This window comes from Meleagris gallopavo, chromosome 19 (genome assembly GCF_000146605.3).
Source record: "Meleagris gallopavo isolate NT-WF06-2002-E0010 breed Aviagen turkey brand Nicholas breeding stock chromosome 19, Turkey_5.1, whole genome shotgun sequence".
In the NCBI taxonomy this organism is placed as follows: domain Eukaryota; kingdom Metazoa; phylum Chordata; class Aves; order Galliformes; family Phasianidae; genus Meleagris; species Meleagris gallopavo.
Genome location: NC_015029.2, coordinates 5,110,603 through 5,135,124, shown reverse-complemented (window position 1 = coordinate 5,135,124; position 24,522 = coordinate 5,110,603). Strand labels below are relative to the sequence as shown.

The window sequence follows — 24,522 nt, the reverse complement described above, 5'->3', positions numbered from 1 at the left end:
GCGCTCTGCTGGGCGGCGGTGCTGCATCACGGCCTGCCCGGCCCCGGGGCTGCGGGGTGGCACTGGGGTTCGGGCGGCTTTGGGGGCTCGGAAGGCGTTGCGCGGCAGGAGGAGGGATGCGCTCGTGTAGTGAGAAAAACCCCGAGGGCTGTGCCAAGAACCGCCGCGTTCTCTTTTATGGGATTATCTTTCAGATCTGCAGAAGGAAGCGGAGCGAGGAGCCGTGCTGCAGCCCGCGCTCTTCGTAGCGCTGCTCGGCTGCTCCGTCCTGCTGTACTTCAGGGTGTCCCTCATGGACCCAGGCTTCGTTAGGGCTGAAGAGGAAGCAGAGGTACATCGCTGTGTGAATGGAAGATGCGCTGGGGCTGCGCGGTCCGTGGGCTTTTTGCTGCATCAGAACTACTTGAAATGGTTTCTCTTGCGCTTGGCACAAGGAAAACGTGTGCGGCCCGTTGGGTGATGAGGGCTGCGAGGCTTTGGCTCATGTTCTGTGACAGGAAGGGTTTGCAGCCTCTACGTGCTTCTGTTACCCCACATCTCCCTTAGCCAGTTGCCCTGTGCCATCCTCTTTCTTTAGAGGCAGCTTTGCCCTATGGAATATTTACATCTCATATTTTATGCAAGTCGATGCTCACTGGTGTGAGTATAGAGGACCTGGACTAAAGGCCAAGCTTAGAAGAAAGTACTCTCTGCAGCTGTGTTTACTGCAGTGTGTATGGATTTGTTGCAGTGGGACAGGTGGAGGTGCTGAATAACCAAGACGTGTTCTGCTCCAGGCTCACTGCTGGTTGCATGGGGCAAAAGATCACACAAGGCATGGCCAGTTTTAATCTTCCATAGTTAACGTTGACATTGGCTGTGTGATGAGTAAATAAGCGCTCCTTATACTGAAAAGACACTGTGATTATGTTTGGAAGTGAAGTCTAACCTTATTTGTTTATGTCCTGAATTGTACTTGGGATCTGTGGGGTATGTTGTCCACAATTGTTATTATACAAGTGTTCTTTTGATGATTACAGTAGCCTTTGTCTCTGCACGTACCCTAAGTATCTGCAGTGGAATTTCATGCCACAGTATTTGTGTAGCAGCTTCTGTACTTCGCTGGGAATTATTTTGTTTAACTTTCCTAATGACAGAGATAACCAGCACTATGTAACTGTCAAGTAAAAGGATCCAGATTGCTCAGTCTTGCCAAGCAGGCTGATAGCTGCCATTCTTCAAACAGCAGCACATAATACATCTTTCATCACTCCATTTATTTATTTATAGGCAGACAAAAGTGAAGAGCAATGCATGGTGATACCCCAGGTTTCAAGCAGTGTTAAGATGCGGCGTTGTGGCTACTGCATGGTGAAGGTAGGCATCAATAGTGTGCTAGCAGAGAATGCTCAGCCCTTGCTGCTTAGTGGTTTGGAGGCATGGCAGAGCTGACCAATTAATTCTGGGTCATCCTGCTGCTGAAAAACCCACTGAGGAAGCAAATACAACTTGCTAACAGACCTCAGCTTCATCCTCAATGGAAGAGTGATCCAACTGGACTGTGTAGCTACAGATGTAATGATAAACAGTGGCATGTCTGCTAATTTTCCAAGGTTGAAACAAGTCCCTGCTGAGTCATACAAACATGGATCTTCTTTTGACATAATTCACCATGGGAAAATTTTGTTCAACATTCTTACTGCCACATCAACCAGACCTTACAGCATTGCCAAAAAGGTTATTTTGAAGGTATCTTGATAGGGAATCAAAGTCTATTAGGCGTGACATGCAGAACTGCTGGTAGCTGTGAGCTTGTTTAGGGGTCTAAAAACAACAAAACATTAGAGTGAATTGTAAAAGATTGCATGAAGGAAAGATTAGAGCAATTAAATGAGCTCTTGAAACAGTTTTGCCTGAAGCCTAGAAATGCCTATTTGTACAGTGGTCCTTATCAGAGTAATAAAATCCAGCATTATCCCAGCTCCCATAAATTCCTGAAGAATATCTAGCGAGAGAAATCAGCTTACTGCAAGAGGATATTGTAGCAAAACACGTATACGTTTCAAGGAGCAAATCTTAGGAGGCACAGTCATACTACTTTCCTCAGCTATATAGTGTATCCTATCTGTTCTTGGTGCTTGATCTGTGCAAGTCTCTTATATTTCCACTGAAAAGGAGAATCTGTCCCTCTGCAATCCCCTGAAGACATCCCACCCCTGCACACTTCCTTCAGCAGCAGAGGTCCTAGTTCTTCCCCTCAACACATTGCTCACGCTTTCCTGAATAGACTGATTTACTTAATATCCCTCCTTTGCATGCTCGAATTCCTATACACATGTAGATAACAAAATATATAGATAGTGTGGAAGAGTCATTTAATTTGGATCTCACTCACTGGGATCTGTGCTAAGGGAATCTCAATCCCCTTCATTGGTCTCAGCCATGCTGATATTGTTCTGTTATCTCAGAATGGAGTGCTTTTGGGAAGTGGATGTTTTTGCATAATGCTTTTACCAAGCAGAAAGTTTAACAAGACTGGGTTATTGCTACTGTTTTGTTTTTGCTTTGCAGCAACCAATGCGAGCCAAGCACTGCCAGCTGTGCCAACACTGCGTTCGGCGCTTTGACCATCACTGCCCCTGGATTGAGAATTGTGTAGGAGAGAAGAATCACCCCCTCTTCGTAGTCTACCTTAGTGTACAGCTTGTAGTTCTGCTGTGGGGAGGACACATTGCTTGGTAAGGCCTGGAAGCAGCACTTTGACCACTGAACCTCGGAGTCTTGGTGCTCCTGGAGATCCCCCTTAAGGGGCTCGTGCAGAACGTAGCACTGACTGGATCAGCTTTGTGTCTTCACCCTGATTTGCATCCTGAAGATCAGCTTTTCTGAGCCTTCTGATCTGCTGAGGAACAACACAGCTGATCAGTAGCCGAGCAGGATCTAATATTTTAGGTTTCACCGCTCATCTTTGTTTAGAGGTTAAACAAATAGAATTAACAGAAATAGAGGAGCAAACTAATTTTGCCTCAGTTATTGTAATACAATATTTATGAGATTTTTGGAAAATCCATCTGAGTTTCAGCCATGGAGCTGTTCAGGAGAGGAGTCAGCTGAAGAGGACTGCATCCTTTCAGCTGTCAGGTGAACCCAGTGTCTTTTAAACTTCTTAGAACCTAAGGCACTGCTGTTGCAATCTGTCAAGAACTTAAAATATATAAAATTACCTGCAGTACATGATGATCAGAATCTCACCAGTTATAAGCCAATTAAAATGTGATGCTTGGTTTATATAACTAGTTTTCCATGTTTAACCTTCACTTTATTTCTTTTTAAAAGGTCAGGCCTTTACTTTAAACAGTCCTGGGAGTGGCTGCGGCACAACATTTTCCTCCTCATATCCTTCCTCCTGATAGTCATATTCACCATTGTTGTCTTGCTGCTGCTTATTTCACACCTCTATCTGATCTCATGCAACACCACCACCTGGGAGTTCATGTCGTACCACCGCATCTCCTACCTGCGGCACTCTGAGCTGGAGAATCCCTTTGACCAAGGAGTAATCCGCAACCTCTGGAGGTTCTTCTGTTCGTGCCACCTCACTGCATGGGAGAAAATCTATTTTCACAGGAACAATGAACCTGTCTAGTCACAGTGGTACTAGTGAGTAAAATGCCAAAAGACAGCTGCAGGTTGTTGGATAAAGCTTTGCATACCTTGCTTAGAACTTTAATACATCGTGGACTATGCAACATGTTCCACAACCTGTCCATCCGTAAAAGCAAATCATCTTTCAAGAAGGATAATCAGGGCTATTTTTTATATATGAATAACACTGCTAAAGGGGAGACACTGGTTCTGAGGGGGTCAGAAGTTCTGATGTCTTGACCAAGGAGAGTTATCTCTTTAAATCCTTCTTTGTGTTAACTTGCATCCATGCCTGAAGAGATGCAAGAACTGCATTAACAGCCTTGTAAACTTCTGCTCCCCAAAGTTTCCTCTCCATTTGCTGCTGAGGAACAGCAGCTGTTACCAACAAACCAGCCAGAAGCAATACAATCCCTGTGGCCTTTCTTCAGCATAGCTCTTACTGTGAGATCCACAGTGCCTTTCGTCAGTAATGTTGGATACATAAGAGAAATATTTGAATAAATATTTGTACAGTCAAAAGCAAATTTCATTTTGATACAGGCCTAAACTGCACGCTTTGAGGTTTCATAGCATTAACATCCATGAGAAACAGCTGTAAGGCACCAAATTCAGCCGAGATCATTAGCCTGTACCTTATGATGCTCTGATCAGCATCCTAACAGGTTTTTTTTTCCTTTAAGTTGATGGTGGTCAAAAATTCATAGGGTGTTTTGAATGAATTCAACAGAGAATGATGTCAGCCACTTTGGAGAGAAAAGCAATGCTTGTCTACAGAGTTACTTCTGCAGATAACCTCATGCCCTATGCCTTTACTGTATCTAATGGGGAAAGAGCCAGTAACAGAGGTGAGCACTTCTTGCCTAGCTCAAATAACACTAGTGGTAATGCTACTACCTCAGTATGTCAGTATAATTTTAATGAAATAATACAAAGTGGCACTGGAGTGGAATCTTGCAAAGGAAAGTTCTAGGTCCTATTTGTTTCCAATAGCATTCCAGGATGGCAACAGCTTTACTTGTTTTTCACTGTAATAGAAGGTCATAGTTCAAGTTTCCATAAGGGACCGGAAGTTAGGATCAACAATTAGAAGTAGAAAAACCTGTGATGTGAATTTTAGTGCTGACCCTTTCCTACTTTAAAAACAAAAAAAGCAAACCACATCCAACAACTTAGTTATTGTGCCTTAATTGCTTTGATTCAGAAATTAACAGCAGCTCAGGAATACATCTGGCAAGTTGGCAGAATGCACTCAGGGCTAATGAGCACTCAGGAAAGAACAGTGTAGAGTCATAGAGTCACTAATACAGCATGATAGTCCAAAAGCAGATTGAAAATGCAGACTATTTTAACCAAATCCAGAGTCTGTAACCTGCATCCAGGCTAGTGTGTTCAGAAAAGGAACTCCTGTCAGAGGGACATGTTAATGTTAAGAATTGTTTTCATAATAATGATGCACAGTCCAGAAAGGACCCTGCAGTTGTGTCAACGTGGTGCCTGTTGCAGGATGGCTCATTTCCTCCTTAGCAATTACTTTTTCTTCAGCTATCATTCAGAAATATGCCAGCAGGTAACGAAGTTCGAAACATAGCGTTGTGCTCTTTGGTAATTCTCTTGTATGTGCACTGGAATGGTAGTTAATGGTATTTTTACTATAAAAGTATTAAACAATTATATACACCTTGTTTGTTTCTTTTTGCCTCTCTTTCTGAAACTCAACTTCTAGGTTTCACCTGAACTAACAACCCACTGTGCTTAACACTGAAGTCCTCACCTTAAAAAAAAGGAAAATCACAAAACAACTGGAGGGCCCTAAGCAAGCCAACCATTACATTCAACTGGTAGAGGAAGATGTGTATCCTCCTTTAATTGAGCAGAGCAGAAGGTTGAAAGTATGTTTATATGCTAGAAGTTTAAGCAGCAGTTATACTTGGCTCTGAAAATAGGAAAACAAGGTTCAGAGTGAATTTCTTGTTTTGCACAAACATATGCTCTTACTAAAGCTCTTAAATGTCTCTGAATTCTGAAACACTTAACCCAGGCAACTCACAAGCTGCTGCTTATCTCCCAAAATAGCACAATTGTATTAGTTCAACTTCTGTCTACCTGCTGAAGAAAACTGAAAGAATAAGAGCTTTGTGTCCCTTTTTGTCTTCAGTGGAATGCTTCATTTCTATACATGCTTTCCTTTTTTACCCAGCAAGCTAACATCATGAATTAAAGGGAAGAAAATGAATCTAACTAAGTTTAATTACAAAGTATGTTGCTAGGCAAATTAGATCAGCTTAAACATCCTCATTTTCCAGCACTAACACTGTCAATATTTAACTATTCCAAAAAAGATACAGGATATACACATCGATGAACAACTGCAGAAAGACAACTTGACTGCAATCATCTGGATGTGGCAGCTGATCATACCATGCAATGTGTACACAGACAACTTAGGATGGAAGGAAGGAAGAAAAATACCAGCATGACATTTACAGAGAAAAATAAAATACTGTCTATTGAGTTTAGTATGGTAGCACTGATCTGAAACATTCACCTAACACCGAGGAGATGAAAAGCTGAGATTTCATTATAAGGAATAGTATCTTTATTTTCAAAAAAAAAAGGAAAAGAAAGCATGTGCAAAATGGTGGCTTCTTTATATTATTAAAATCCATAGCTAAGATTTCACATCCTGAAAGAAGTATAAAGAGTTTTGTTTTGTTTTTACTTAAGATCCAACATCACTTGGATCATTACCAAACTCAAACATCATTATCTCAGTTGTGTTAAAATCCATTCCTTCTCTGGCATACACGTGAGTGGGAACAGGAATAAAATCATTACAAAGAAGGAGCACTGCATCTCTCTTCTAGAAAACAGGAGAGAAGTGCCCATTCTCCCTGGTATGATGTAACCCAAAAGAGCTGCATTCCTTTGGCTCTTTGTAAAGAGTAACCTGGGAGGCAGAGATGACACATTAAATCATTAAATTAAATTCAGATTAAATTCCAAATTACTATATATATATATATATTCAGTGGCAGCAGAAGACACATCTAGTCAAAAGTGAACTTCTCAAAGGTAATTCACATCCAGTATTCCTCCAGCAAGCAAGGCTGAAAAAAACACAGCAGAGTAACAGCTTGCAGAGCACTTCACCACTACCCATTCTATGAAGTTTGTTGACTTTTCCATTGCCCATGCCAAGTCCTCTCTAAGCCCTCTCAAGATGGTAACAATTTATTTGTTCGTGTTTCTTAAGCACAGGAATCAAGCATACAAAAGGTGTTTGGAGACAAAGTCAAAGTCCTTGAAGACAGCCTGCTCCTTACGGCTTAGGAGAGCAACTTCCTCTGGAGGAGTCAGAATTGGCTTCTGTGATGTAAACTCTTCATCAAAGTTGCTAATGTCTGTTGGATCTTTTAGAGTGGGCACAAAAGGGGGCTTCAGAGTCTTGGCATACAAAGCATCCCAATCCATTTCCTGTAAGAGAAGTGAACAGGCCAGGCAGACATTATTTATGAAACACGAAGTTAAAATGAAGGCAAAAAACATGCCAAAGCAAACAGTATGGTTGGTGCAGGCCAGGTAGTATAGAGATTCAACAGCACCTGGAGGAATGGTAACTAACACCTTTGCCTAGAGCAAACATATGCCACTGACCTCCAGCAAATGTTTTTTTAACCCCAACTTCTCTTAGGATTCTTGTATATTCTGCAACTGTAGGTGCCACCAACTATACTGGATGGCAATATCTGTCATCACTAGACCACATCTTTGCTGCAGTTTGATTTATAACAGAGTATTTGGTGATAGCTTAAAAGAAATGTATATTCATACATAGAAGCAGCACAATCTGGAATAGCAAGCTGGTCCTGGAAGCTTACAGAACCCAGAAAACACACTTAGGGGTGCCATTGCCAACATGAATTGAAACACTAATGCCTGAATAGAGCAATGAGATGCAACAGAAGCTGCCACTAAGATCTCACTGATAAATAATGGAAATTTGCCTCGGTACCAACAGAAAGCAAACCACTCTCATCTCAAATACAAGAGCTAAGGAGGAGGAATAAAGTGAATTCCTACCTTAAAAAAAGGCTGGATTTTAACCTCTTCTGCATCTTTTTCCCCTGCTCCCAGTCTACGCTCTGGACACTTTCGAAGAAGCTGCAGGAAAGATCAGTTCAGAATTAAATAACTGGAACAAAGATGGACAAAACCAACATTCTGAAGATAAAAACTGAAAGAGATGAACCAACCAGTATTTTCTCATTCACTTTCTCTGCAGCAATGTCAAACTGCTAGTAATAGCTCAGACATAGCTCCTTGTGAACAACTTGTCATTGACATACCCAGTACAAACTGTGTGTAGAATCTTATGTTAATTGTGCACCTGTAACTACCAGGTTACATTCAAAAAATCAAATCAAGCCACTTTCAATGAATGACTCCAATACTTCTGTCTTTGAATCAACGCTTCTCTATTTCAGAGTTTGCAGCAACAGACATCAGTGAGAAGCTTCCTTATTCATTCCCAAGCTGAAGAATAGCATTTATGTAAAGAGAAGGTAAAATATACATAAATTTTAAGTGTTTCTTTAATCCATGTAGGCAGCTGTAGGCTACACACACATACAGTAACTGGTCCTACCAGAGTTCCTGTGGATCCACTTATGGTAAAATACAAATTCCTCAGGCACCCAGAGACCCCTCAAACCCATTACCTTACGGATAATAGAAAGTGCCTCTGATGAAAGGAATCGTGGATACTGGACTTCATCATTGACAATGCTATCAAAGACTTCTTCCTCATCATCTCCAGGAAATGGCGACTGCAATTGTGACAATTTTTAATTTAACATACATGGCATCCATTCCTTGCTAATATACAGGAACAAGAATAGCGAGGAGTTGTACAGATCAATTATTCTTTGGCAAGCACAGAAAAATTATCTAAATACTACAGTATTATTAATAACTAATAAATAGTTGGCTACTTTCATCAAAATTTTATCTCAGATGTTCGGGTACTGCTCTGCCCAAGACTGCTTGATGAGATTCTCTAAGAGATATGTGGTCTTACCTCACCAACAAGCATCTCATAAATGAGCACACCCAGTCCCCACCAGTCTACTGCCCGAGTGTATGAGATGTCTGTGAGGACTTCTGGAGCCAGAAATTCAGGAGTACCACAGAAGGTGTTTGTGCGGTCTCCAAAACCTATTCCTGCAGGACAAGAACACTTTTGTCAAATCCAGCACATGCTTCTAAATAGATCTCATGCAGTCTCATCTTCTAAAAACAATGGATTACCTCTTGATAATTTGTTGTTGTTAACCATGCAAGCAAGGGCTCTCATCAGTGCTTGCAAATACTAATGAGAACGTATGATACCTCATGTCCCCAACAACTCTGAATAGCAACTCAGACAATGCTTAAATAAGCAACTCAATCAAGAAAACCTGCAGATTCCACTGTTCATTTACTTAATACATATAGGATGCTACATATCTGGTAGCATCCTATATCCTTGCTTCTTTCAGCAGAGAAGTACACTGTAAACTCCTTCATAAGGTACCTGAAGAGCAAAGGGTACTCTATCCAAGTTCATCATGGGCAGACAGGTGACATTTATTTATTTTTAAGTGGAGATGAATACATGTTTATTTTAAGTGGAGATGAAGTTGCATACAGCCACCTGGTACTCATATTTGTGAACACCACACCAAAGCCCAGATCCTAAACTTTGTTCTGATGCTTAAATATTGGCTTCATCAAAGGAACTCACCTTCCTTACACAGTCCAAAATCTGCAATCTTCACAAATCCTTCAGCATCTAAAAGCAGATTATCCAATTTCAGGTCCCTGTAGGCAAAGAAGGGGGTGAAGAAAATGGTGGATGAAGTCTGAGGACTGCCATCCAGACTCTTTTGCATGAGGCAGAAACAAGATGTTCATAAAAAGAATAAATATCTACAACCAGTCTACATTCAGTTTAAACCACATATTATTTGGAAAATTCCCCTCAACTTACTGATGTTTTCCTCTTAATGAAAGTCTCACAAAGCAACTTAGAGATGGGAAAAATAAAGACAAAGACTAGAGACCTCAGCTCCAGGGATGTAGCTACAGGAAAAAATAAACTTTCAAGTTGCTAAACTGTTTTATATTTGATTTTTCATTGCATTACCTATAAACAATTTTCTTCTCATGCAGAAATTGGAGTCCCAAGACTACGCAGGCTGTGTAAAACCTAGCAAAGAGGAACAGTTATCAGGAAAAATATATGAGAACCAAGTTAAATACTTCCAATGCCTGGAAACCAGACTAATTGTAACTCACTGTGCTGTACGCTCTGGAAAAACATCTTCATGTATGCGCATCATAAGATCACCTCCTGGAGTGTATTCCATCACAAAACAAGCATGATGAGGCGTTTGGAAACAAGCAAACATGTTCACAAGAAATGGATGATCAGAAGAATTGACCACCTCAAATATTCGCTTCTCACAGTTCAAGCTGCCAGGATTCAAAGAATTAAAATGTCAGTGTTAGAATTTGGCAGAAAAACCTGTTTCAAGAAAGACAGAATGAAGATGAAAATCTTTACCTCTTATGATATGGAAATAAAAAGCGTGGTTATTACAATATTTGTCTTATATGCTTCCAAACCTTGAATTTTAGATCGTTCTTCAGGTGCGTATCATTGCACCAGAAGCTAGAAAGTAGAGCTATTGTAAGTTCCCTTACACCTGATTTTAGATACCCCAGTCTTAAGGTCATCCTAAACATTAATAGTACTAAGACCAGTATACATCATACCTACAAGATTACAGATGTGATAATATATCATTGGCAATTGTACGACAAAGCTCACCTATCAATTTCATCTCTCCTAATGATATCTTTTTTCTTCAAGGCTTTGATAGCATACAGCTTCCCAGTTGCTTTGTATTGGGCCAACAGTACCTGAAAGACAACAAAAATGCTGTACTCCAAACAAATCTGTTATTTCCTTGTTGGATTACTTTGACTCCCATTGACAGAAACTATTTCTATCCACTTCAGACAGCCATTCTTAAAACCAGGCTTAAGTGGCTCCAGAAATGGAGCTCTTTTTCCCTACTCCTTGAGCTGCTGCAGTCCAGAAAGACATCACTGTAAGTTATGGTCTTTTCGGAAACAGCAGTATTGCAGCTGGTCCTGTGTTTTAAAAGCACCTCAATACTCTTACAGCAAGCACCTATCTGCACACTTTATGGGAATCACACAATTCCACCAATGATCACAGTGATAATGGAAAGAGTGGTAACACTGTGCTCTATTAGATAGTTTGGAACTCCCTGGAGGGGACTTCAGGACTTTTGTCTGTTATTAAGAGTACCAGCTGCTCGTGGTTTTGCTTTGTATACCCACAGTACAACAAATCTCTGCAACATTTCTATTCAGGCTGTAAGGCAGAGGCCCACCTTCACAACAACAGCCCTACAGCCCTTCACAGAGAAAGCACTTCTGCACTACCTTCCCAAAATGGCCGCGTCCCAGCATGGCAATGCAGTGAAAATCCTCAAGATGAACTGCCCCTTTCCTGGAGACAAACAAACAAGATTTGCTGAGACAATATACAAAAGATGCAGAAACAGAATGCAGATGAGTGTTTATTTGTGTTAGAGGAAGAAACTCAGTACAGCAAAAGGCAAGGTGAACACCTGCCACCTAGGCTGAAATCTGGAGAAGTTAAGCCTGTTGTTCTCTACTGAAGTGTACTGCTCATAAAAGAATTAGTTCTCCCACATCCCCCATCCTTGGGAGAGTAAAATTCAGATTTACCAACACTCCTTTCAGCAGGCTCATCAGCGACTGTGACAACCAGCCATGAACATGTATATCAAGTGCCAGGAGGACAAGGGAATAAGAAGTAGAGGAGTTCTCAAACAGGAATTGGAAATGAAACAAAGGGAGACAACAGACATAAGATGTTGCTAGGGAAATAAAATTTAAAATAAGATTCTATAGAACATTACATCAGCTACAAGGTGTTACCAAGGAAACTCAGACCACAGAATTGCTTGGAAATAATTTAAAAACAAAACACCCACCCCTCAAAAGCTTTACCAGGATCACCTTTAAAAGGCAGCAGATGCTTTATACCCCTCCAGAGAGTGAAATGAAGGGCTCAGTAGGCACCCAACTCATTAGGACCCAACTCCCTCCTAAGCTTTCTCAGAGAGAAGGGAGGTAATTGTCTGAATGCATCCTGACTCAGGCATTTTGAAGACGGGACCCTTCAAAAGTGATGATGAAGTTATCAGAATGTTCTAAGATCTGAACTTCAAGATCTGCTTAGACAGGTCTTATTTGTACTTTTTCAGTGTTTGTTTAACAATAGCAATTTTATACTTGTTTTTGGTATATATGCTACTGTGTATCTTTCCAATATACAAGATACATACTCACCTGCCACAGACTATAAACAACTTCCTGTTTTATGCCTCCCTATGTAATGAAAGACATTTTGTCTTGCATATCAATGAAAACAAAAGAGTGAAAGGGGTGCCAAGAGTGTTTCTGAAATACATTTCTTACAATTCTACTTTGGTGTGTCTAAATGCACTACACTATAAAATTTTAACACAAGGAAGCATTGGAAGACAGTTAAGTGACTTTAGTTCCTAATAACATCGGTTATTACGTTGTAAAGTCTATTAATAGGCTAAGTAATGGGATTTAATAAGCAAGTAAGGGGTAGCAGACGCTTGGAGAAGTAAAGTTCAGAGCAGACTTTTCATGGTATTGCTCACAAACAGCACTAAGAATCTGCTGCTGAGAAACCAAAGCATATCTTAAATAGAATTTTTGTACTCTATGCTCAGAAATTTCAACCCAGTGCTTCTTTAATCTGTGACCCAAGACATGTCATGCTGCCCACTGTTACCTTGGAGATGCCTGGATTGCAAATTCTGTTAAAGCAGAGCTGCAAGTCTTCTCCTCTACATGCAGCCTCTTCAGACACTAGGAAGAGAGAGAAAGTTGCAGAATGTAATTCTCTGGAATCACCAAATCAGGTGTAGAAACCCTGATCCAAGTTTCCTCTGGTGTAACAATACGGCATGACAAGTATTTAAAGTTGGTCATCACTTCTGCTTGGAGGAAAGCAGCATCAACAAAGATTGTCTGTGGTTACACAAAACAACTACCATGTACGCTTTAAAAAGTCTAGGAAAAAAATATTTTCTTTATAGGAAAAAAAAAGACATTTCAAATGTCTAAAAGAACCACAGTGATTAGAGAATGCAGACTCCTCTATTGTCAAAGCCAAAGAAGAAATGGATTAGACATGGTTGAACACAAGTCATTACGCATTGTATCACTCAGAACAATTTTCCTGCTCCTTTTTCTCAGAAAATGAGAGCTTTTCTCTCTTTTTGCCCAATTTCTTTAACAACAAACATTTTCATCTGGTCCTAAAAGCCTGTTGAACCCTACTTTTTATTCATAGATATCTGTTGGGTACTTCTGCCCTGAATTCCCAATGCTGACCTACCTCTCATTTTGCAAGAAAAGCAACATATAACTAAAAAAGAGCTGCAAGACTTTAGTGAAGACTCCATGCCAGAGTAGCTTACTGGGCTCTGGAACCCTGGAGACCAATCAGCTCAGCTAATGAGGAGGTAACTGTCAGAAGTACAGGTAATTTCTCCAGTAATAAAATAAATTAGAACTGGGCCATGAAAGAATATCAACCAACAAATGAAAGTCTCCCTGTTGGCTCAGATTACCGGAGAATCTGCAGGAGATGGTGTTGGTTCTTTGGACTTGGCCATCAGAAAGAGACGTGGAGGCTTGGGTGGTGCTTCATCACCATATGTAAGCTTTGCCTCAGGAAAGTCACTGTATTTGTAAGAAAAAAAACAAGAGATTGCCTTAGAGCAGAGTATTGTATGGAAACACAACTATATCACTTTTAACGTGTAAGCAAAGTTTATTTCAGTCCAGTACAGTGGACAAGAGGACCATTTGATTCATACTACAAGTGTGTGAAGCATCAACAAGAAATATGCTCTTCTAAATAAAGGAAAACTATCTATTAAGTTGTCGATGATTAGACTCATGTTACTTTTGAAAATCTGCGTTATTGTTTTTTGCATCATAATGCTTAGTTATGACCACTTCTATACCCACAGTTCTCACTGCAGAGGAAACAAAGTTGCTGAAATTCCCCTAGTTCTGGAGCACACTGCTTATTGGGACGGTGATTTTGGAAATTGGTTCAGCTGCCAACAATACATCAGAAGGAACCACAGAACACTGAACAACCCACCAAGCCCACTTCATTTCAGGCAGCATCAGCTTTTCTTAAAACCCCGAATTAAGTTCCACAGATACAACGTTCATATTAATATATTTTTCCACCTCAGTAAGGTGCAATAAAATTTTAAGGTGTATTCTATGCCTGTTCCAGACTGTCATACAGCAATACTCAGAACATGACTTACCTACTCAGCTTGGTTATTGAGTTAACATGATTTTGTAGGGGAACTGGAGAGAAATCCGCATGCATGGAATCATGAAGTGGGGGACTCAGAGTGCTAATGGAACTACATGGAGGGAGGAAGCTCATCATCAGGCGACCCCAAGCAGCAACACTGATGTTCATTTGAGGAGCTCGGAGAAATTCTTTCCCTGCAGGAGTCATGGTCAAAACATTGCTGAGATTACAACGTACAGATTATAGTCTGATGAACTGTTAGACTACCATTATCACCCAAGCACCTGTGGACTTACCGAGAAAATAGAAATGCACTCTGGAGAGAATGAACTTTCTTTTAGGGAATGAAGTCTAGTCATGATGATGAATTAGATCCATATAACTTCATAACAATCCTCAAACAGAAGCTTTTTTATTATTTTATTTTAAGCCAAGTTTTCTTCTATTTGTATTTTAATCACTCAGCCTGTTAACAGAAAGCTTCTGAAAATATCTCAAAAACAGTATAAAGCTTTTGGGATCCTTTTATTATTTTTACTACCTCCATAAATACAAAATCAAGTTTATCCCCACTGCCAAGAATCCTCTGCATGTAAAATCTTACCTTACTCAGCTTCATGGAAAAAAAAATAAAAAAAAAATTGCAGACTAAAAAGAAAGTATGTGAGTTATTCCAGTCCCTAGTCTGACATGCCAGTTCCAAAGCCTTGACAGTCAGTAGCCTGTTCATGCTACAGTCTTCTACGATTCAGATTTTTCCAGGAAGTTTTCCAGTACCTGTCCTTTCATCAGTAACAACATTGCTGGGCAAATTAATACAGCTCAAGTCCTAGATCTTGCTAAGAAGTCTGTTAAATAGTAGTACTTGTATCTTCCTAACACTGGTAACTGTGAATAGAAACAGTGCAAAAATATCACATTATACACTATGCTGCAACCAGACAGCCTGAGTTTTTTATGACTGAACATTATAGCATAATAATGAAATCCACCTACTTACACACAGCAATTAGCAAGCATTTTAATGCGTCTCACAAATTTAATGAGATAGGAGTGCATGGCAGACTACTTGTGCAAACTCCTGCGCTCACCCACACACCCCAGATAGTCAGTTACCTTTCAGTAATAGGAGCTCACCTTTCTGTTTGGGGAAAATACGTTTCTGTCGCTGCAGTTTTGGCTTTCTCTCAATGACAGGATTACAGAACATCACCTGTCAGAGAAGCAAAGGGGATTTTTCAAAATAGTGCATTTACACTGTGAATGCAAACTTGCACACATGCTCTCTCATCAAATTCTCCATTCATATCTTTTTGGTAAGCTAGGAATCACTCCTACAGATTCCAGATCATGTTATTCTAGCTTCACTGTCTAAACATCTGTTATTTCAACTGTGGTTGGAATTTTCTGTGTCCTGAAATGAAGAAAACCCAAAAACTTGAGACCAATTCATATCATAAATAAAATTAATCTAACTCAAAGCTATACATTAAAAGCTGCTTTATAATGCAGCCATTTGTAAGGTGGGGGAAAAAAAAAGTAGCAGTCCATGGCACAAAAATTAAATTAAAAAAAAAAGTACAACCACTAAACACAAAGGATGGGAGGTAAATTTTGGTCCGTAAGGTCAAGATCCTGCTTTTGGAAAGTTAAGCATGGGGTCTTTCATCACAACACGACAAGAAAGCACTGTAGCATGTAAAGGATTATCTGGATGATCTCTTCATGGATAGCATTTAACTCTTTATTACTAACTTCAGAAAGATGGTAAAATAAGTATAACCAGAGGGAATATTGAACTCTGATTCTATAGCCTGTGTAATTCAAACCTGACCATTAAGCCCTACGTCTAACTAAAGTGTCACCAATGACTCATAATGAGAGCAAATAAAAAACTATGGTTTTCACAGTGCACACACGTAAGTACAGAGGAGTAGCTGAAGTGTCACTTCAGGGTATGTCTTATAATATCACATTGCTCCTTATTCATATATGTGATATTGATGGAAAAGTATTTCAGGTGTCACTCTACCCTTCTAGATTATTAGTCCTTCTGTTCCTTGTGTACTGGGTTGAACAGCTGCTCTCAGGGCAGGCACGGCACCCTGAACAGACAGATTTATCTGAAAAAGAAACAAAGTTGACATTTCTACCTCTGCAAAAAGCATTCCTTGGGGTTCAAGCAAGAGGCACATCCCATGGCGTTCATTATCAAGGAAATCATCCAAACGTAAGAACTTCACTGCACACAGTTCTCTCCAGTCTCTCCAATAAATTGAAATTTCGAGTTCACGAGACTAGAGGGAATGGGAGATGGGTGGTGGAGACAAAAAAGCAGAAGAGTTACATGCTGCCCCATGATCCGGATGTGCCACACACACGCTGCTGTTAAATTCGGTTAACTAGACAGTGTGCATAAGCAACTTCTTCATCCTTCTGCTCCCCCTCTGCCTCTGACATTTTCAGATCTTCCCAGCTACAAAACCTTTCGGAGATAGCTGCTTTTGCTCCACATTTCAGGAATCTTTCTTAGAGTCAATTTGCTAGTAAGATAAAATAAAACTACTTAGATACAGAACAAAGGACAACAGATGTTGTTCAGGCTGAATTTCTGCCAGAGATGCACTGCCTTGAGGGGAAGACTAGGATAACTAGTACATAAAAGGACATGGGGACAGTGCCAATCAAATGGAATTGCAACTAAATGAGCAAATTGTGTAAGGTAAAATGGAAAACCAAACACAACTCAGGAAAACTTAAGCCATCTTACCCTGTCTAGCTCAATGACAAAGCTCTGGTCCCATGCCTGGTTATTTACTGGTCCCCAGTTTGTTTGGCCAACGACTTTATTGTCCACTTTGAGCACAGCAAGGACTTCATCTGGACAAAGGAGAAAATGTGGATTATAGTCTTTTACACTGCTATAAAACTAAAGATAAATCTCTCATGCTGAAGATGACTATCCCAACCAAACACAATTTCCAGGAGATAGCCAGGAAGATTAGATATGATGTGACTTAGTTTTGCAGCCTCGTACTAGGATAACGTAGTACTCAGAAGAGAAGCCCCTTGCCCCCAAGTGCCACTCACATCCAGCAAAGAGCCTCATACTCACTACACAGCTCTTCATTTCGCAGGTACTTTCCTGCAACACTACGGCCATGGATACCCAGGCCAACTCTTGTTAGGGAAAAGGACTTCAAGTCGCCTGGGCTGCCGCAGATGGGAGAAGAACCAGCCATTCGGGAACGGCCGGGAACATTTTCCAGTAAATCCTGACATCCCATCAGTCTCACTTCCAACGTTCCTGAGGAATTTTAGGAGAGTAAAGAATGTTATTCCATAAAAGATAACAGTGATTCCAGTTAATCTATCCTTATACGGGTCCAAGAATTTCTCAGATTCATTATTCTTTGGCTAATATAGCTTAAATCTACCCCAGGTAAGAATAACATAGTATAGAACAGTCCAGTTGGAAGGAACATACAGAGATCAACAAGTCCAAATGCCTATTTAATGAAAGATATTTAATATATTAATCAACTACTAACTCATACGATCAGAAAGCTTTTAGTAGCATAGAAGAAATAAGTCTCATTCACAGAAGATCAAATGTCCACGTAACAAGAGGCACTACAACAATTAGAAGAAATGCAACTCATTTTTAATTTCATCTTCTCCACAAGATGCCACGCAGGATTTACATACCTGTAAGGGCTGTAGGTTTGATGACTGAAGTGGGTTGGATAATGCCATGCTGAGCTCCCAGGGAAGAGGTATTTACTAATTCCTGCTTGATGAGTGCTCGTTTTGGGTGATCTGGAGAAAGCCCACTAAGCTGACGTTCCAAGGACAAGCGCAGCAGGTCAATCTTCTGGGAGGACTCTTGCAAACGACCCTGAGCCTAGCAATATGAAGTAGAACAGAAAGCAGGCAGAAGTTTTCAAAGGAACAGCTCCAGTCCAGGTACTACTATTCCTTTATGAACAACTAGAGTTGGTCTCAAAAAAAGAGCCGATAACATCTTAATAACAAAGAACTTGAGGGAATATTTTCCAACAGATCCTGACTGCCTCATAGGTGTCTAAGTAGTTTCTAAGTAGTTTCACCAAAGTAAGGAATATTATCCCTGGAAGAGAAAGTGATCCCAAACAGTCTGTTCTCACAGTCAGGAATTTGCCAAATTCATAACTTATGGTTAGTTCTGCTCATTCAGGTTAAATCACTGGTGCTGAGGCATGAAACTGCTCTTTAAGAAGACCTGAATAAGTGCTTACCTCAGCCAAAAATTTGCGATCTTGTACACGACTCCCTCCTAGGATCTTCAGCACATTTTTTGCCCCCTCAGCGACAGCAGCTTCAATGCGTAGACGATGCCTCAGCTCCTCAATGCGCAGCTCCACAGCACTGATGGTGGCTCCCAGCCTCACTGGGTATTTGGGAGATAAAATACAGTGAGAATCAAAATAGACCATTCTGGATCTTAAGGCTTTGGTCACATCTTTTACTTAACACATCCTACCTGCTGGATCCACCGTATCTTCCATCCCTCCTGCTGACTGAGATACCTTCACGATGTGCATGCGGATAATTTCAATCTTTGTCTTACTATCCTGAAGCATCTGCTTAGCTGTAGCCAGCAGCTTCCGCTCCTGCCAAACAGAAAGCATGTACAGAGAAAGGACCATGATCATTAAAAATAGATTATGGCAATGTGTTCAGCTAAGGAGTGAGATGCTACCTGCAATAAGGATCATATAAACAATTCTGAAATAGCATATGTAAGCATTTATGTAAAAGAGACATTGCTGAGGATCAAGGACTTCGAGATCATTATCTCAGTTTTTAGAGAGAAAGGACAGGCCAAGGAGTCTTTGATGGACTATGACACCAAGGGGGGAAAAAAAAAGATGAGTTGCTACAAAATGCCTTATAGATACGTCAGTTAGAACCAAATCTTGCAGTCAGCTGAGACCTGTGGTTCACTACTTGGTCGTACTTACAGTATTCTTGAGCATAATGTTTGAGAATATCAGAATAGCACATGCCTGTACACTGCTGGTCTTAGTGAATTAAGCTTGACTTTTGACTTTTAAATATGATTATGCCAAATTCAGTAAGTGGGATGAATATGAAACTAGTAAAGCACTGAAAATTTCTCTCAAATAAAGAGATATCGACAATATCAACACTTTTTAACTTAATTTTCCTCATATTACCAACTGAATGTACCTCTTATACTACCCTCACTATCTTCTCAAGCTAAAGAGAGTTAGAGAATATCTGTTTTCTAGAGATATCACTTCTATCATGCTACTTCCTATGAGATACTTTTCTCCAACTCAAATCTGCCTCCAAGCTCAAGTCACTATGAACATTGAGGTTGGATGTCTTAACACATCTACATGGACATTCAGTCAGCCAAGTTCAGCATCTACACCAAAGGAATCATGAAAAGTCTGTAGTATGTAAGTAAGATTTTTCCAAAAGGTCATCCATCTATTTAGGAATGAATGAGAGTGCCTACAGCAACTCTTTATCTAACTAGAACTTTTCACAGAAGGATTTAGGTGGCTGAGGTAAGAAATAAAAATAAAAATTAAAAAAAGATTCCCAACTCCATCATTAATACCATTAAGCAGCATTCAAGAGCAGAAGCACAATCAGCATTTGCCATGGAAGAACTGCTGTAAGGAGCAAAATTGCTAGACTGTGCCAGTCTGGCTGGTCTAATAATTCCCCTCTAACAGTAATCACCACATGATTCATAAAAGGCACCAGCAACCATACCATGGGCCAAAGTGGACTAAAAATGCCCTTCCAGAAAAGCCTTGCCCTAACATCCAGTAATTATAGATTAGCTTAAGCTCTTGACAAATGATATATGTGCCAGCCAATTCCTTTTCAATTCCTGCAATCTATGTGTTGGACTTGCTGTAACATGTTATCTTCATATGACTGGTTGTCCCATGCAGTATCATAACCTGCTGTCACTATGCTGAGCACCAAAACGCAGAGCTGGGATTCAGTCAAGCATGCTTCACAGATTAATTTCTTTCACACACCAATTAGCAGAGAGAGTTTGTACATGGATTTAATGTATATTAAATAAGATATATTTAATTCCAGGGATTGATATTCCCAAATTGTTGTTTATTCCTGCTTACCTTGGATGTTGCACTTGAATACATCTGGATCATATTCTCAGCTCCTTGCTTGACTTTCATTTCAACATGCAGCTGCTTTTTCAGAGCTTCAACCTTCCTTGCCAGGGGATCTGGGTTTCTTTCCCAGAGGCAAGGGTCAGGAGATAAAGATCCATCTGCACAAACTATGTCATAAACATAATTAGTTGTCTTTTCTTGAGTTATTTCACTGCATGTTCTAAATGATTCCACACAAGAAGGTTAAGTTACAAAATAACACATAAAAAGGTCTCTATTCTCTACAAAACTGACTGCAAAATATTGTTGCAAATGAAGCTTCAGTTTCTAAGTATTTCTTTTTATCAGTGAACTACTCCTACCAATCACTCTTTCAATTTTATACTTATTCACATCCCATAAGGCACTTCAGTGTTCAACTGCCTAGAAACTCTATTCAGATCCCTTCAACTTCACCTACAGCCTGCTCCTAAATACTGTCCGTGCCCAGCGTTCTTCCCTCTACACTAATCTCTCATGTTGCCTGACTTCTTTCACCTCAATTGCCTCCATTCCCAACCTTTTACTGCACAGATTATTTCATCAGCTGAATACCAACAGGTAAAATCCCCGCTAGCATTGGAGCACCACAAGATTTTCCTGTCAGCCGTGACCCATGGCATACCTGTCTTGCTGTCCTCCTTGTCAGTTATTACAATCCTCGCATTCAGCTCCTGAAGTTCCCAATGAAGTTGTTCCAGTTTGCGGTTGGAGGATTTCAGCACGTGCTCTATATGAGCAAGATTTTTTCTGTCTGTTGTTGCTTTACGCAGGTTTTCTGCTCCCTCTTTAATTTTCAGTTCTTTCTGTATAGCACGACGAAGTAGTTCCTTTTCACCCTCCAGTTTTTGCTGGAAGCTTGGATCCATTAAGTTCACACCATTGCCCAGCTGCAAGAGGCAGCTGCCCTGCAACCAAGCAGCATTGGACAACAGGATTTCAGAAATGACACAGTTTAACTTTCTTTTTAAGGATGAAACAATACCCTTATAAGATTCCACTCTTCCACTTCATTTAGAAAATGGTTCGCACAAACTCTGAAGCTCATCTTTTCATGAAGTTTTCAAGACTTAGATTCAAATTCCAGAGGACAAAATGCAACTTTGATCATCCTGTGCTGTAATTTGCCTTTAAATCACAGTGGAAACAAACCTCCATCTTACTTTTCTTTTGGTTATTTAATGGCTACATAAATCTTTGTTCCTATAGTATCAAAGCTTAGCCAATATTTGCCCTTGTCCCAATCATACAGTAAATACAGATTATGTGTCCAAAGACACACAACTAACTGTTAGAGACGTTGCAGAGTGTCACAACCATGCATCAACTCAAAGCTGTTACCCTGAAGAAGATAAACATAACCCCTACAGCAGTTGCTTACAAACGAGCAAGCAAAGAATAAGCTTAACTCCCAGCTAGGTCTGAAAAGGGAAGCAGCCTGCTGTCTCAAGCTGTGGTTTACAGGCAGCAAGGCCACTTAACGTGTTGCATTTAGCAGCCACCACGCTTGCTCTGGGCTTTGTCTTGTATTGTTTTCAACACACCTTGTTCTGCTGAGATATGCCTCAGCAGCAGCTCTGGACAGAGGTGTTCTGTATACAAACTCTGAACCTTTGAACCTGCACAGTATAGGCAGTAACATCTAAAGTGTATCTCACTCACCAAACAAGCACTGAATTTAAACAGCAGCTCTTAAAACTTTATCCAGAAGGATGCTACCTAACACCTAAAGAAACAGATGCAAACAAGAGCCTGTGCTTCTCTCTTCTGCACAAGAAGTGGCTTTATGGCATTAAGAGCACTTAATATCTTAACGTAGCATGATCACATTCCCCACTTAAACGCAAAAGAAATGGTTGCACAGCCAAACTCCACTCCACCAACCAACTCGGTACCACACAACCACACTAAAGACAGAACTCAGGAATCCTGACTTGCTTTCATATTCTTTAATTGGTTGACCACATTCCCAACAATAAACCACACTGGTTTTGCATTACTCACAACACTGCTGCATTTTAAGTGTGCTGTGCACCCAAAGCCCATGCCACTCACACAGAAACAAATAATTCAATCACACTCTTTGTATATTTTGTTACACATCTCAAAGACCCAAACCAACATCCTCGATCAGTTTGCAGTACAATTTCAGCCCAACAGCAAAATAATGAAAGAACTAAAAGGAAAAACAAATCTATTTTAAATTTGGCCTAAAACCAAGTTGGGTCTGCAAGGGATACGCTATAGCCATAATAGGAATTGTTCAGATCGGTAGCAAAACAAAAAGGTTCAGATTAACATCCTGAGTCCAGGAAGTTCTCGCCCAATTAATAAAGCCAGGAACTAAGCCAGAGCTTTGAAAAACATCCAGGGTTTTGCGAGGAAGAACTTGAATCATGGAGTTCCTGAGTCACAGGCTCAAGCTCTACCAGCTCGAAGTTGGAAAATCAAAAAGCTCTTTATCCAGTTTGTAAAAAGTGACTAAAATTAGTCTGCTGGTTAAGTCTCATTAAAAAAAAAAAAATCAGAAAAAGCAGGCAGATTTATTTTCTATCCAAACTATGCAAATGGAGGTAAGCAATCCATCCTCTCCATCTGCACTGAGCAACAGAATGAGTGGCTGATGCAAGATTAGTTCTGACAAAGGGTACTGAGTCCAGAAACCTGGATAGGGGTTCAGAGAACAGGTATAGTCCAGGCAGTAGTCAGGTCACTTGCCCTTCAAGTCGCTCTGCCAGAAGCTGGACGGAATGCACCACACTCATTTTCTAACGACAATTAGAATGTAAGAATGGTATGTTTTACTGGGTCCTACTACCCCTCTATAGAGCAGGGATGCCTTACCATAGATATAGTTTGCTACAGGAACACAGCACATTCTATTCTGAGAAGGATAAGAAAGCTGCATTTGCATCTGTGTTGATGCATTTTGCATTCTGACTGAGGAATGTCGGTGGGGTGTCGGGATGCCGCCACAGCCCACGTGCAGCTGTTCCTGGCTTCCCAGAGGTCAGCCTTCAGCTGAGGTCAGCCCTTCAGCACAATCCAGGCACACAATCACAGCTTGCACAGAAATACCCCCAGCTAGCTTGAATTAGCTCACTTTTGGTACTTTTGTCTGCTAGAGCTCAGCCAGGGCTTCAGCTGCACTCGGGTTGTGCTGAAGCATCCAGACTGCTTCCTAACCAGCAAAGATTTCAGCAGAGCTCAAGTTGCTCTTAGCCCTCTAGATTGCAGCTCTTGGGCTGCTACCCAGCCCGACCATCAGATCCAGCTGCACAAAGCCCAGCACAAAGCCGTCCTTCAGAGCCACACCGCCAACTGAGACCGATCTACAGTTTGATGCAAGGAGCTGGAGGTGATGAGAGCATCCCCGCTGCAGACACACGTGTTCACCGCAGTATTTTAAATCCCTTCTTTCACAGCGACTTCGTGCTGAGGCCCGCGTCGGGCAGATCGCATTAACCACATTCGCTCTTTACAAGAAAAGGACACGGCTCGGCTTGGAAAAAAGCGATTGCAGTCCTGCCTGGAGCTGGTCCTCTTTCCAAAACTGAACGATGAGATTTTTGGCAAGCGGAGATCCCGTGTGGCTGCAGGACGGGGCACACCCGCAGCAATGGCACCGAGAGCTCTTTGCGACGTCTCTCCATCACCGCTTGCCCAGATTCGGCTCGAAACGCCTCAAGGAGGAGTTCGCACCCCTGTGCGGGGGAGCTTACCCCCAAAACGGTGTTTTTCCCAGCGGGGAGCCGCGCAGCCCCTCCCACTCCGAGGAGGACCCCGCTTTCTTCCGCAGCACAGACCCCGATTCCCCGAGGAGCGCCGGGCGCTGCGGGCTGCCTGCCTGCCTGCCTTCCTCCTCCCCCCCCCGCCTCTCGCAGCGCCCGAGGCGCGGATCCTGGGAGAGAGCCGCGATCCTCTCTGCCCACCGCCCCCTCCCGTGGGCTTCCGGCGGAGCACGGAGCCTAGTTTTCCAGGCGGGAGGATGGGGAAACCCCCCGAGAGCCCCCAGGACGGGGCTGAGGGATGCCACCCGCATCAGGCTCGTCCCGCCCTTCGCGCCCCTCACCTGCGGGCTCCCCGCCGCCATCATTCCGTGCTACGCCGCCAACGACCGGCACTTTTTCAAACTTCAGCCTTCCCGGGAAGCGGCGCGGCCCCGCCAGCGCCCTCTCGCGGGGTCCGGGGCTGGGAAGTCCCGGCGGG

At 41.5% G+C, this 24,522-nt stretch overlaps 2 protein-coding genes across 2 annotated transcripts; one reads left to right on the top strand and one right to left on the bottom strand.

Annotated features, from left to right (window-relative positions):
* Nucleotides 1-24: 24 nt before the first annotated feature.
* ZDHHC12 (zinc finger DHHC-type palmitoyltransferase 12) lies at nucleotides 25-5,307 on the top strand. Its single transcript, XM_010720855.3, has 4 exons — nucleotides 25-331; nucleotides 1,270-1,356; nucleotides 2,551-2,717; nucleotides 3,316-5,307. The coding sequence occupies exons 1-4, from the start codon at nucleotides 293-295 to the stop codon at nucleotides 3,623-3,625; spliced, it is 603 nt and encodes a 200-aa protein (XP_010719157.1). The 5' UTR covers nucleotides 25-292; the 3' UTR covers nucleotides 3,626-5,307.
* Nucleotides 5,308-6,224: 917 nt separating this feature from the next.
* PKN3 (protein kinase N3) lies at nucleotides 6,225-24,512 on the bottom strand. The gene is made up of 22 exons (XM_010720854.3): nucleotides 24,386-24,512; nucleotides 20,939-21,221; nucleotides 20,278-20,441; nucleotides 18,633-18,762; nucleotides 18,388-18,539; nucleotides 17,819-18,014; nucleotides 17,226-17,417; nucleotides 16,881-16,990; nucleotides 16,264-16,407; nucleotides 15,248-15,323; nucleotides 14,118-14,304; nucleotides 13,401-13,512; nucleotides 12,557-12,633; nucleotides 11,143-11,209; nucleotides 10,499-10,590; nucleotides 9,964-10,140; nucleotides 9,812-9,874; nucleotides 9,410-9,486; nucleotides 8,705-8,847; nucleotides 8,346-8,453; nucleotides 7,708-7,788; nucleotides 6,225-7,101 (listed from the first exon to the last, which is right to left on the bottom strand). The coding sequence occupies exons 1-22, from the start codon at nucleotides 24,407-24,409 to the stop codon at nucleotides 6,889-6,891; spliced, it is 2,868 nt and encodes a 955-aa protein (XP_010719156.1). The 5' UTR covers nucleotides 24,410-24,512; the 3' UTR covers nucleotides 6,225-6,888.
* Nucleotides 24,513-24,522: the final 10 nt, after the last annotated feature.

Coding starts and splice junctions, on each gene's coding strand:
- ZDHHC12 (XM_010720855.3), top strand. CDS start 293: ATGGACCCAGGCTTCGTTAGGGCTGAAGAGGAAGCAGAG. Junction 332..1,269: donor GGGCTGAAGAGGAAGCAGAG/GTACATCGCTGT, acceptor ATTTATTTATAG/GCAGACAAAAGTGAAGAGCA. Junction 1,357..2,550: donor GTGGCTACTGCATGGTGAAG/GTAGGCATCAAT, acceptor TTTGCTTTGCAG/CAACCAATGCGAGCCAAGCA.
- PKN3 (XM_010720854.3), bottom strand. CDS start 24,409: ATGATGGCGGCGGGGAGCCCGCAG. Junction 18,540..18,632: donor AGATACGGTGGATCCAGCAG/GTAGGATGTGTT, acceptor CCAAATACCCAG/TGAGGCTGGGAGCCACCATC. Junction 16,991..17,225: donor GCGAAATGAAGAGCTGTGTA/GTGAGTATGAGG, acceptor TCCTTTGTCCAG/ATGAAGTCCTTGCTGTGCTC.